Source organism: Fulmarus glacialis, unplaced genomic scaffold, assembly GCF_000690835.1.
Source record: "Fulmarus glacialis isolate BGI_N327 unplaced genomic scaffold, ASM69083v1 scaffold30499, whole genome shotgun sequence".
NCBI lineage: Eukaryota > Metazoa > Chordata > Aves > Procellariiformes > Procellariidae > Fulmarus > Fulmarus glacialis.
The window spans coordinates 1-13,478 of record NW_009235707.1 but is presented as its reverse complement, the minus strand read 5'-3'; the positions used below and the strand labels follow the sequence as shown (position 1 = coordinate 13,478).

The 13,478-nt window shown below is 38.1% G+C and overlaps 1 protein-coding gene across 1 annotated transcript; it reads right to left on the bottom strand.

The window, feature by feature from the left end:
• Positions 1-533: 533 nt before the first annotated feature.
• Positions 534-12,994, bottom strand: CNOT11 (CCR4-NOT transcription complex, subunit 11; the record flags this gene model as incomplete). The annotated part of the gene is made up of 6 exons (XM_009586126.1): positions 534-878; positions 3,576-3,672; positions 6,648-6,850; positions 7,624-7,826; positions 8,391-8,543; positions 12,803-12,994. Coding segments are annotated over 6 exons (1,046 nt in total), but the record flags the coding sequence as incomplete, so codon positions are not given.
• Positions 12,995-13,478: the final 484 nt, after the last annotated feature.

The following is a 13,478-nucleotide window of genomic DNA, read 5'->3' as shown; positions in this document are numbered from 1 at the left end:
TCATGACTTGGATTTTTAAGGAAGAAATGGGACCATCTTTCCTCAGTGAAACATTCTTACAAGGATGAAATAGGTGTGGTACTTCAACTACTGATCGTATGTGGCCAGTATTCTGGGAAAATTCAGTGATCTTGAAAAGAGAGAGTACCACTCTGAGCCTACAGCACCCAACACATCATTTCTGCCATGTAAAGATAAGCCTTTAGCTTTTTCTAGATATCAAGACAGACTTTCCCTTACTCACCAAAACCAGTATATATCATTAGAAGTTATATCCAGCTTCCAAAACATCTTACACAGTAAAGAAAGGGCAGACAAGAACTGAATTACTTACTTTGATACAAGTTGACTTTTGGACACAAAGTGAGTACTAGATTAATACTTCAGTTTGCTGTGAAATAGCAAGTATCATCCCCTCTGAAATTAGAGCCTGTAGTTCAGGATATGCATATGACATACAGAGCTTAACCCATAGTCAAAATCAGCGTAAGTGTAAAGCCTAACACATTTCACAAACTCAAGCATGTGTATCAGAAAAAAGCATTATTTATTGTTTAAATGCATAAAACGCTATTTATAGTGTATTACATCATTAATCCAGTGATTTAAGTTTAAATTATACAAGTAATTGGTATAGAACACTGGCAGTTTTTTTTTTTTTTGCCAGTGACACAGTGGTTTTATTTTGATGTTTTTGTCTCTGATGGATTTTCCCCAGTGTCTAGTGTCTTCAGCAATCTGAAAAGGCCAGCTGCTTCTCGTATCCGACTGAACTCAATACAGAATGCTTGCACTTCTATAAACAAGTCCTGTACATTAATAATTTTGTTTCTGATTAAAGACTGAAGAAAGACACAAACAAGACGTACCAGGCGGTTCTGAAACAGAAGAGATAGGGTTTCATAATCCAAATAAATGTTTGCAACCAAGTCAGTTAAAGGACTGTTGGCCCTCAGCAGTACAACTGAGGCGTTCCAGGAGCAGTTCAGCTTCAGCAGTGATCTCGTTCCCAAGCTTTGTACATGCTGCCCTTACTTTTCTACCTCCCATACTGCTACTGTATTTAAAAAATGGACTCCTCTGCTTTATAGTACTTTACTTCTGGATACAGGAGCTTTCAAGATTAATCCTGTGCACAAATGAAGCATCAGATCTACATATGCACTGTACTTAATTTCTTTATTATGTAATCTCTGAATAAAGTCAGAGAGAAGGGATCATAGCCCAAGATGATGTCATCACTAGGGTCACCCCTCTTGCTTAGCCTGATTTTCTACAATAACACCATAAAGAAAAATGAACAAGCTTCAGATCTCAAAATTCCCCAGTCACCACATGATTCCCCAGGCACTCCAGCTGGGAAGTGACAGCAGCAGAACTGATCCCAAACTTGCTTTGTGGGAGGTGCTCTATCACTGAATTAGCACGACCCTCTCGCTGTATCTTAGGAGGAAAGACAGTAGCAGGGACACCTAATCCAAGAAGACACTTCAGAGCCCATGGTTGTAAGCTGTGATTTGCCACCTGCTCCAGAGAAAAGATGGGATCTCCGAAGTGTTTCTCCTTCCTAAGGGCTGCTTAGGTAACACCTTGTAGAGCACGCTGGGAGTTAGGAAGTGGAAACCTAGGAACTGGCACCTAAAATTTGGCACACGGAGATCCAGTCACCAACCATCTGCTTTATACAGAGTACATTTTTCTTCAAGGACAAAAGCAGATCTTACTTTATCATTAAAGTGGTCTCATAGTTCACATTGTGAGAAAGAGTTGAACCCAAACCTTTCTCTATAAACAACTACATACATGAACGACTTATCAGACAGAACTGAGGGGACTAGATAGATTAAGTGTCCAAAGTATTTTAGATTATTTGACACTGAAAATAAACTACCAACTATTTTTTACAGGAACTGAGCTTACTACTGCAAAATTTGCTACCTATACCAAGAGGATTCAGAAACTGAACAAGTTATTTCCTTCACTGCAATCAAAAGGCATCACATGTTTTCTCTGCAACACAAATTAAGTTACAAGAGTCATAACTGAGGAACATGAAACTCAGAACAAAAGTACAAATGCAAGATGCTGGCTGACTCCCAATCTGAGGATTGTGCCTTTTTCACTTCCAATAGGAGTGGTTTTGTACGGTGCTTTTCAAACAAAACATCTTGTGTCTCAGTTGCTGCGAGGCCTCACATGCAGTATTAACAAATTTAGATCTCACAAGCTTCGCACACTACTTGGTCATCAGTATGTGTTCCTTGACCCTCTGTTCTTTTTTGTCCCATGTGTCTGAAACACAGTTGCTATATGCTCTCAGCAGCCCCTTTGACCACAGTGTCCCACTCTGTGGGCATATTCTCAGCTGCAGCCCAGGTCTGCTGCTATTTTCCTATTCTCCTACCAAATGTAATAGGCATAGCTATTCCGCAGGTCACAGATCAAGCTACCCACGTGGGTAGAGTGGGTAGACTCTGGCAGAGTCCCAAAGCAGAGTCCCAGAGCAGCAGCCAAAGATAACAAGTGGTTAGTCATCATCTGGAAGGGTACCAAGAACAAGACAGAGGGGTTTTTGCTGCCATCTAAAACCACATTGTACCCATATCCTGTGTACTGCACGCAATTTTCGTCTCTGCAACTTAAGGATATAGTAGAGCTAGAGAAGGCACTAGAGAAGGACACCAAGAAAGCTTCAGGGAAAGGAACAACCGCCTTGTTGCAAGAGACTAAAGAGGATGCAGTCCTTTAGTATTGAGAAGAAAAAGCTGAGGCAGGACTTGGTAGAGATTCACAAAGCCTTGGGTAAACTGAACATGGAACTGTTTTTCACCAAGACGTATGCAAGAAAACAAGTTCTACTGGGCACTTGGTGAAACCAACAGATCAGTTTAGGATAGAAGGAAATACCTCGTACAGCATGTCAGCAACCTTGTGTGCCAAAGGTGTGGAAACCTCCCGAGGACGTAAAGATCCTTGAAGTGGCTACAACTTGCATGCTGGTACTGAAGAAGTATGACTGGCTTGGGAAGCGGAGAGTATGGTGTTAGGAAGACGGAAAATAGAAAGTTTTTAGGTCTTTGAGGAGATCTGCAAGCTGTTGTAGGTCAGTAATAGCGATGATTGAAGGGCAAGACTTCCACAGGAGTTTTGTAACATCACCTCAAAGGTGTGAAAGTGGTGGGCACACTTGTACCAAAAAGAAACTTGAAGCTTAAAACTAAGCAGCAGGCAAACAACAATACTGGAGGTGAAGAAAAGGCACACTGAGTGACAGATAAATCTTTTGCATGTAAGGACCTGAGTCACATAAAACTGCAGTTTTGCCAGGGACAAGTGTATTATATCTACAGAAAAACAGGGAACAGTAGTTACTTGTGAAGTCTTGTAAAAAGGTGAAGAAACATCTGTTGAACACTATAAAGAACTGCATAGTGTGCTAGGAAAAAAAGATGTGTCTTTGAAATAAAGAAGCAGTAAGACAGAATAACTTAATGCTATCTTATAAAATCTCAGCACATATTACACAGAGAAATATATGGGACCCTTTTTCCTAACCAATTTACTAAAGTACTCACCTGCATATATTTGTCTTTAATCTGTTCACAGGTGGAGATACAATTGGAAATATAAAGATGAATAAATTCAGGTGGGAGATCAACTGCAGTAGTAAGCCTGTTCAAATTAAAAATATCCAGTGGTTTATGAAGCCATAAATGTAGTGATTCCATTGCAAAACAAATGAGTTAGACCCGTGATACTAGTTTATTCCCAGTCGTGTCATACAGACCTGATTTCTGACAGACATATTTCTAATCATTTAAATTTCTTCATTAAGAGTCCAAAACTTTTTTTTAATTCTAACACAGTACAGAAGGTGAGTTAGATTGTTTTCTAGTATATTTGACACACCTACAAACATTTGCTATATATTACACAAATGAGTCAATGACACTAGTTTCCAATTTACGATGAAGCCCCCAAGCTGTCTAAGTACCAAGATTCTTCTGCAATAAGCACTGCAATACAATTTTGCTTATTCATATTTGAATTTCAGGTACTCAATCTAGATGCTGAACTTCTTTCTTAAGTATACAATCAGAATAACTCCTTTGTTACAGCAAAAGATCAGTTTCCTTAGTTCCTTCAGATCCAAATTTTAGTCCTAGGAACTGAAACAATATGAATTATCTACAGCTCAAGTAAAAGAGACAATGACTAGATTAAATGTTAACTAGAGATTAATGATGCACGATAATCTCAGAAGGTTCTTACTACAGAAGAATTGGAGAACTATTGCATCAAAGAATGGTATTAGTGTATTTTTACGGGTTAACAGCGAAGCACACCTATTTGTGGTTTAACAATACTGACTACTAAAGTATTTGAGCTGCCACTGTTTCTTAACTGAAAAAGCTATACCGCTCTCTTAAGATAACAACATGCACTAAATGTAGAACTGCCATAAAGTTACAACAGAATTTGACCAAAGTAACTCTAATCACAGTCCTAACTCAAGTAGTGAAAGGTGGGGGGAAAGGGAAAACAGTGCATGCTTTAGACATTTCAGTTTCAAGGTTTTGTCTTATTTCACTTAAAAAATCAGTGTCTCCCTGTTTGCACTTGCAGTCATTTTGCAATTTGAGAAAAGTTGTTCCTATGGTAGTTACGCTGTGGGAGAACCAGCATGCCTGAGTGGTGGCGTAGCTATCCTGGACAGGAGTGAAAGCTCTTTTCTTACCACTATTTCTCCACGTTGTGATCATTAGCCCAACTTCAGGGAACTAACTGCTGTCAGTCTGCCCCAGTAGGGAGGGATTTATTTCAGGAACGTTTCTTGCCTCAAATGATATTTAAGGTGCAATTCAACTCTGCTGCAAAGAGACTGCTGAACAAGGCTGATTTGGTAGTTCACATTCAGTAATTGCCAAGAAATGTAAGAAGGTAAGTGGGAGAGATGCACTTTTGCAGTTCGTGGGGATTAGCTTCTGAGAAGTTTTCCTATTGAAGGGGCTAGCATTCTGTTAAGAAAATGGGTTGTACCTATATGCAGAAGTTATTCCCAATAAAGACAGGGCATGAACATAAAGCAGGATGGCTATTTAACAATCCCACCTTTTGTCCACTTAAGTTGCATCAAGAATGCAAGTTGCATTTAAGCAGATTAGCTGTGTGGCGTTAATTTTTTGTGAAGGATTCTCACAATAACTGCCCTTTGTCCCATTGTAGTCTTTTATCTTCCACACAAGCATACCTCAAGAAGGATCAAAATTAACATTTCCAGATGTCCTAGTAAAACACAACTGCTACCTCAGTTGAAAGAAGACCAGCTAGAGATGAGGCTAATTTTTAAAGATATGAGACAAGAACGTGAATTCTTCATGAGGAAGAACTGGATTGTGACCCATTAGAGGGAGTGACAGCCACTACAGTGACAAAACCATACACATCCAGTAGCTGGTCATTTTGCAAGTCAGTAACTAAACTTGCAGCTTCCTGGGACATAGGACATGTACTTGCTAGTGAAATTTATATATTAACCAGGATCCTGATGTCTGAATAAAACTTTAGGCATACTATAGATTGCAGTGACAGACTCCCTTAAGTGATAATAATTTTAAATACTGTTTTGAGCTGAACATATCAAACAGTTTGATAAAATTTTCTAATAATTATCAACTCCAGTTGAAGTTATCCACAACACAATATGTGTTCCCCCATTCATTTCAAAGTAGAAACACTTTGCTAATATTAAAGAGTAACACAATGTTTACTTTGAATAAGCCTCTCCATTCTTGGAGCAGGGACTGAAAGATTAACTAGCATAGCACCTGTGCAAGAAATGTGCTTTTTACCATACCTAATGTGGTAAAATATGGTATGTTATAAATAATTAATATAAAATTATAAGTAGTTAGTACAAAATTATAGTATTTAGATTAAAATATTTCATTATTATATAGAATTATAAGTAATTAAAATGTAGTATATATGCCTCCACCATCACATCTTTCTGCTGGGAAATTGTGGGTTTTTTTCCTGTTAAGTTGCAGTTTTGCTACTGCTAATAGGAAGCTGTTAACATTACAGTAATACTTTAAAATAGTACTGCTGTAAAAAGGAACTTAAAAATTGGCAGCATTCTCTGAACTTAGCACTGAAGATGTTCGAGAAGCTCAATTCTTTATTACCAACCCACAGCTAACTTTACAAACTTAGTCTGGACTAAAGTAAGAGTTTTTTCTTTAACTACAGGCACCACCAATAAGGAACTACATGAAAAGCAAGTAAAGCCTTTATGAAAGAAACAGACTTAGACAGTCCAGTAGTTGCAGAAAGCAACAAATCCACAGCACTCTCTTCCTCTGCAGGATTAATCAGAGCACACTAAGTCTTATTATTAAAAAAGAGTATTAAAAAACCAAAACAACACAAACAGCATAGAGAAACTGAAAAGGGAATGATAGTTTGATATTCTTTTCCTTCACTGTAATCTGACTAGTAATTTCTTCAATTCTTGTTACTTTTGGTAGTCTTCGGAATGCATCCAAATACAGCCCTGTGGCCAGCCTCACGATCGCTTAATAAACTGTTCAGTTATTTATCTTACATACTTAAGGAAACCTTCTTAGATTTAAGATAGTACTCACCGATTTACAACTTCCATTGAATGTAAGGACATGTCCATGTTGACCAAGACAGAAAAATACTCTGTTATCTGACTAGACTGCATCAGTTTCAGCAACATTTCTATAGCTACTAAAGGATTGTTTTCAACCAGGTCTGGCAATTTGGCAGGAGTGAGACCAATATGGTAAACAAGCTTGGGGTCCTTTTCCAGTTCTCCAAGGAGCTGTAAAGGAAAAAAAAAAAAGACACTTTTTTTTTCTTAACTATTCACATTGCTGCTTGAAACTGCTATAATACATCTAAGCTACAGGAGAATGACAACCCTTTAGTTTTAGGCACCTCTATTGAAAGACACTGGAGGTATACTAAAATTTTTATGTAAAGGCAACTGTGCCCATAAAACCTTTAATAAGGCATTTAGTAGACTTTCATCAGTGGGTGGCAAGGAAGGGAGGAAAAAAAACATGAAAAGTTTCAGCCTTCTTTAGTTTCCTGTCCAGCATGTCCAGCAGAAAGAAACCTCAACTTTGAGTTCATTGTTGTCAGAAAATTGTCAGAAAAAGTTCTGCAAATAAAGGATATTTTATAGTGATAGAATAATGATTATCAAAAAAGCACACTGAAATCAGGGGCAATACTATCAAATTGAGGGGGAAAAAAAATTGGTGTTGGCATTTCTGAAATAATTACTTATCAAAAGCTTCCACAGAAGCACGAACAACTTTGTTATAAGAAAATTTTTTCATGCAGAAAAATATTGGTGCCACTTATTGATCAACTGTAACTATGTCCAGTCAATGCTATGAAATTTAAAGATTTCTTCCGTATTCATACAAACCCAAGTCAAAACTCTTGCGTTTTTACAGTTTAAAATCCTTGGGAGTTTCCTGAATCCAAACACAGATCAATTAAAACGATCCAAATTTTCTAAAATACATGAATTAATAGACAGCTTGTTAGAAAATCATTTTAGACAGAAGAGCGCATGATACTTACCTGTGTTTGCTGTGGGGAAGTCAAGGGACTTTTAAAAGCTTTTGCCATGATTCTTTTTATCTCAACTCCAGTGCTGTTCTTAACACACATTGACTTATCCCACTGAATTGTGTGATCTGGCTCTATGGGATTTAACCATGCCAATTCATCCTCACATATATGGAGTGGAGGCGGCGGTCGAATAAACTCTGGTCGAAAGTGACCTAAAATGGCAACAAGGTGAAACGTTTTTTAAGCTTCAGGTATTCAGTTTTACACCAGTACAAAAAGACGACCCCCAAAGCCCTCATTTCTTGAAGCTATTATAACACTGTGAACAGCATTACAATCTTATTTGCCTCCCAGAAAAACATTTATTTCTGATTTTTAGTGATGAAAAATCTTTTTTTCCTCTTGATTCAGATCAGTAAGTTACTGATTCTATGGTCTTTTTTCCTTCCACAGTAACTGCTTCCTTGGAAGGTGTTAGCAGTCAATGCAGATCTTAGTGTAGGGGACTGAGATCTGAGGGCCATCAGACACAGTGTTTTAGCCAACAGATGACACAGGTAACAGCTTGAAGACAGGCTCCAGATTTTTAAGTCTGGAAATATGAACACTGTGGACTCTGATCTGGAGACAGCCTGACACAGTTTTGCGCTGTTTCATTCATCTTCATTCCCATTTCATACCTTGAAAATATTTCTGAACTACATTACATTTCATCTGGAGAAGTACAACATAGCACCTCATGAGTTACAGAAACAAAGATGTGAAAATGCACATACTTTCTATAGGAGGTTTTGGTCCACTCACTAAGGCTTCCGTGATCTGGGAGGCAACGGAGCTGTCAAAACCGGAGTTGGAAGAATCTGGGTCAGGATCGCTGAGAATGCTGGGGAAGCTGGCCTTGCTCTGCGTTGGCAACTCAGACTGACGTTCTGAAAGAGGCCAGTCCATAATATTAAAGCATAAAATTGAAACAGAGATGCCTGGAATACTAAAAGTAGTGAGAAACAAGCAGCTTTAGAGAAGAACTAGCTTAAAAAAAAACCAGGTAACATCAACATGAAATTTAGTACTTTGTCAGGCAGCTAGTACTCAGAGTGCCAGCTGACAGGCGAGAGACAGAGGTATGCAGCAAGGATAAAGAAGAAATAGAAATGAATCTGAAACGTAGTCTTGGCTTTTGAAAAGGTAAGTAACTGATGTAATCAGTTATATCTAGTTTTGCAATCACTTCTTCTCAGAGCAGGGAAGTGAAAAATCTACACAGATACATTTACGGGCTCCACAACTATAATGGTCATTCTAGACCTGAAGTCAGCTATTCACATTTATCCAACACATTCAAGTGGCATTGCATAAGCTACTTCTGCATTCGCTGTCAAGCTACGGCAAGTGCTTGTGTGGAAAAAGATGGAGTTTAATTCTTATGTGATTCTACATGCATTGTCATTAAAGCAAACCTGAGAGGACCTGAAAGTGTCCCTTTAAAGACCAAATTACAGAAGATAAACAAGTTACATAAAAATAATGTTACATTTAGTATCTACAGCTGAAGACTTGAAGACTATGGGGCTCAATACTCGCATTGTCAGATTTTTAGCTGTTCTTCTATCACAATCTATCACTGTTCTCTATCTGAAGACTTAATGGCTGATCTTCTATATTCTCTGTATTAATTTGAGAGATCATGTTTTCCATTGCTTTGGCAAAAAAACCCAAAACAAACCCCAGCAGACAAAAACCAGAAAAAAAACCACCAGAACACCACCTGTACGCTCCTCCCTGCCTCCACAGAGGGCATTAAGCAGCAGATTAAGTAATCTGAAGTCCAAAATTGTTGGTACTGCACAAAGAATCCCTTGAAAAAGTTCCATGTGAAACTAAACACCACTTCTTTTTCTGACTAATTAGGTGTAGCGCTGTCAGATTTAGTGTACTGTCCCTATCACTTCTAAGCAAACTGTGCTTGCTCCTTTTTGTGCAACTACGTTGACCCTTCCCAGCTTCCCACGCATATGAACTATTTCATATGCCTCCAACCAAATCCACGAGAGACGCTGAAACTGTGAGTGACAAAAGGCTCACCAAAAAAAAGCACAAACCATTGCTAATTTCTTTTTTGGCTTTCTGTCCTACTTTATCCAATTATTTCAGATCATGCAAACGTTTGCATATATGCTCACTGAAGCAGCACGGCAGGGTATGTTTTTTTGTTAAAGGCAACAACTAGCATACTTTTCAGTTATTTTCAAAAAAACAATTTTAAAGTCAAAGTCCAAATAAGCTGGTTTATAAAACATGTCTTCTACTTTATAAACTATTTCAAACTCCAGCTTGTGAGTACTTCCATTTAGCCACTGAACAGAAGGGTTGATTTAACAAATGAAGTTCTATTGCGGGGGGACGGGAAGAAGATACTGGGCGTCTTTTTTCGGTCTTTTTATTTATAGTCTAGAACTTAAATCCATCAGTCGGTAAAAGTAAGGCACTGATTTGTTTGTATCCTCATAATCTCAAATGACTAATGATGCTTAATTAGAAATACAAAAGTTTAAGATGCATTCCGGCAATTCACCGATTTTAGAAGCCTCCACGAGCCCTTAGTTACAATACATTGAAACTCAAAAGCTCACCCTGACTGCTTCAAGAATTAGGGCTGGATCAACAGTTTCAGGCAAGCAGAAGCAGGAATTAGAACACGGTGCTGTAACAGGAAAGAATACAGCATCTTGAACTTAAGATGTTTAAATTCAAAAAAAATAATCTGGAAAAAATCACTTAGGTTCCCTTACGGAGCTATGTTTTTTTCTTTTTACAGGTAAAAAGAAACTTTCTTTGATTCTTAAAGGAATGCTCTACAATGTATTACAAACTTAACTTTAATACAGGTCAATTACTCTTAGATCAAATAAGGGTTAGCAGACAAACAGTTACGAGCACTTTGGCAGAAGACCCATCCCTGCAACTAGGAGAAAGTGACATTTTTGATACGGTAACAGACCAGATCAACCTAATCAAATTATAGGGAGATACCGAGGCTTGAACGAACACTCTGTAGACCAAAGAAGAAGAGAACAAAGCAAGTTTTAATACTCATTCCCAAGACGCTCTATTCCAACATTCTACTTTTTTGGGGGGGAGAAAACCCTAAAAACAAAAAAAAAAGAAAAATCAAAACTAGAAAACCCACCATACAGCTGCAAGTGAATTGTCACAATGAGCTCAAGTGCAGAAGACAAGCCAAGTATTTCTGCCTCCCTTTACAAAAAAAAGGATTAGGATAGATACACTGATTGAAAAAAAAATTTAATGCTTCTAAATTATTTAAGTTGATTTTGCAGGTATATTCTAAAGCAAGTCAAAATCATCCTGCTCTAAATAGCCCTGAATTCGTCTCGGGGACCACAATTTTGAAGGGCCACCAAGTCTTACAGCTGTTACATTCTGTGAAATGTGGGGGGAAAAGGGTGTAAAGGCAACACCTCAAACATTGTATCTAAGCACAATAATACAAGTATTTATGCACTGTCAGTAGCACAGCTTCATCCTGCATATTGAATCATTAGGAGAAATACACTGAAGACTTCTGAAAAACTTGCAGCCCTTCTGAAACACGACAAATAGACAGTCAAGAAGCATCACAATATTAAAATGAGCAAAAGATTTCTCTTTCAAGAAAGTGAATAGAAAGCAGAGATCTATTCTAGGGAGTTACAACAAGAAGCCTGAGAAAGACAGCGTAAAGCTTTTTCAGCTGCAGCTTGTTTTGTTACATAACTCCTACAACTGCTTGTAAGCAATTAATTATGCATGTTTACTGTATTATGTAAATAATGACAAAAGCACATCTTAAAGGGCTTAATTTTGCAAAGGCCCATTAATGACTTTGTACTGTACTTTAAACCATCAGTGTCTTCTACTTTAAAAAGGGACAAATTAAAATGCATGGCCTAGAGTACCCGTCCATACAACTACGATTTTGAGGTTCTCCACGTGTTTCATTTTTAATGAGAACAAACTGTTCAGAAGGCAAACTACCAAGGGGAAAACAAATAAAAACAAATGAAAAAACTCCAGGCTTCTTTAAGGCATCACATATGCCTTATGCTAAAAATCACAACTTACCTTAAGTTTCACAAAATCTAAATTCACTAAAGTATTCTAGAAAACACAGACAAGATGAACAGAACAAGAACCAGAAGGGTTTGTCTCCCCTGCGGCAGTATGTTAGGGTAATTCAATTTGCATTTTCAAAAGATCCCACAGTCTGGAAATAGTAGCCAAGGAGGACACCGGAGGATGTTTGTACACTGCAAACAAGGGACAGTATACCACAGCATAACAAGTCAATGTCAGATTCTACAGAAAACATGACAATACCAAGATACAACTGCAGGACGGAGAAAGCCTAGTTAGTGCCTGACCTCAGAGCAGTAAACCACATCGTACAGATATAGAAATGGGATGGTCAGTTTTCAAGCAAGCGGGTCCATTTGCACGTACCTAGGAAAAAACCACTATTTTTTGCTGTCCAAACTGGCTCCTTGTTCCCAACAATATTTTCTATTTCAGATTAGCTCCAGGTGTGACTCATCAGTCAACGTGATCAGAACAATCATGTTCCTGCTCCTTTTCTCCTGTCAAAGGATAAGCATCACATTGCTTTTCTTTTCAGTCCAGTAAAAGTAGACCACCTTCCCACTTTTGAGTTAATACTGTAAGACCTGACTTTATTTTGTAAAACTGAAGATATAATTGTAATAGCCAATTTGCCAGGTGCAGCTGAAGTACTGGTACGTGACAGCATGACAATTATGCTACGTTCTCTCATACCAGAAATACTGCAGAGGGTGAAAAGGGATAAAAATACACCAAAAAAAAAATCACCCCAAAAAAACCCCAAAACCACACAGCTTCAGATGAAAATCTTCCTATACTTGCAAGATGTTCTCATGTTTAAGGCAGTGACATATATGCTTAAAAAGCTGCTTGGTAAGTAGGATAAAACAGTTAAGGCGTAACCTCTGCTTGAAGTTTTTCTATGTGCTTAAATGTGGGCTTGAAGATCCTAAAGCATAGTTCAACCATTTTCATATTTAGGACAGACAAGGGTGTTTCTCAGGTAACTCATAGCCAGACTACAATTAGCATTTCCATTTGTAATTGAACCACAGCCACAAGTCTTCCTTACCTGCTAATGCCAGCTGAAGCCCACTTATATCCACTGACTGGGCCATGTTCCCCACATCCATTGAAGCAATCTGCCGAGGAGTCTTCTTGAACAGTTCTCTAGGGGGGGCCAACATCAGCTGAGAAAGAAAGAATTTTTCTGGAGGAGTTATGGGAGGTAAGAAGCCTGTGGAAACACAACGAAAAACAAACCCTGATTTTTAAGGCAGTAGCATTAATACTTTCCATACTCGTCATGTAGAACAAGCAAAAATGAAATGCAAACAATGTGTTATTTATGGCAAAATCAGTGCAACTGAAGAGTCTTCAGGAATACATACAAAACTGTTGTTGACTCAGCAGCTAAGGTGATCCAAAATACAATGTTATACAGATCGGTATCATCCATCTCAACATGCAACATCTGATGCCAACTCTGTCATAACAGTTTCTTTACATGTTTTCTAATTTAGACAACTAGCAAGCTATCAAATATGACCAGACATTACAATTCATACTGTAAATTATAAAAGTAATTCTTTTAGAAACTGATTTACCCATCGCTGTCGTGCCTGCATTTACTGAAATGGGAAAAAGCGTTTCACCCTCACGTACTTCTGTAAGAGGTTTGTTTCACAGCTTTAAAGCTGTCAAAAGCTGCTATTACCTCCACGTTCTTGTAACGGCTTTCTCCCAAG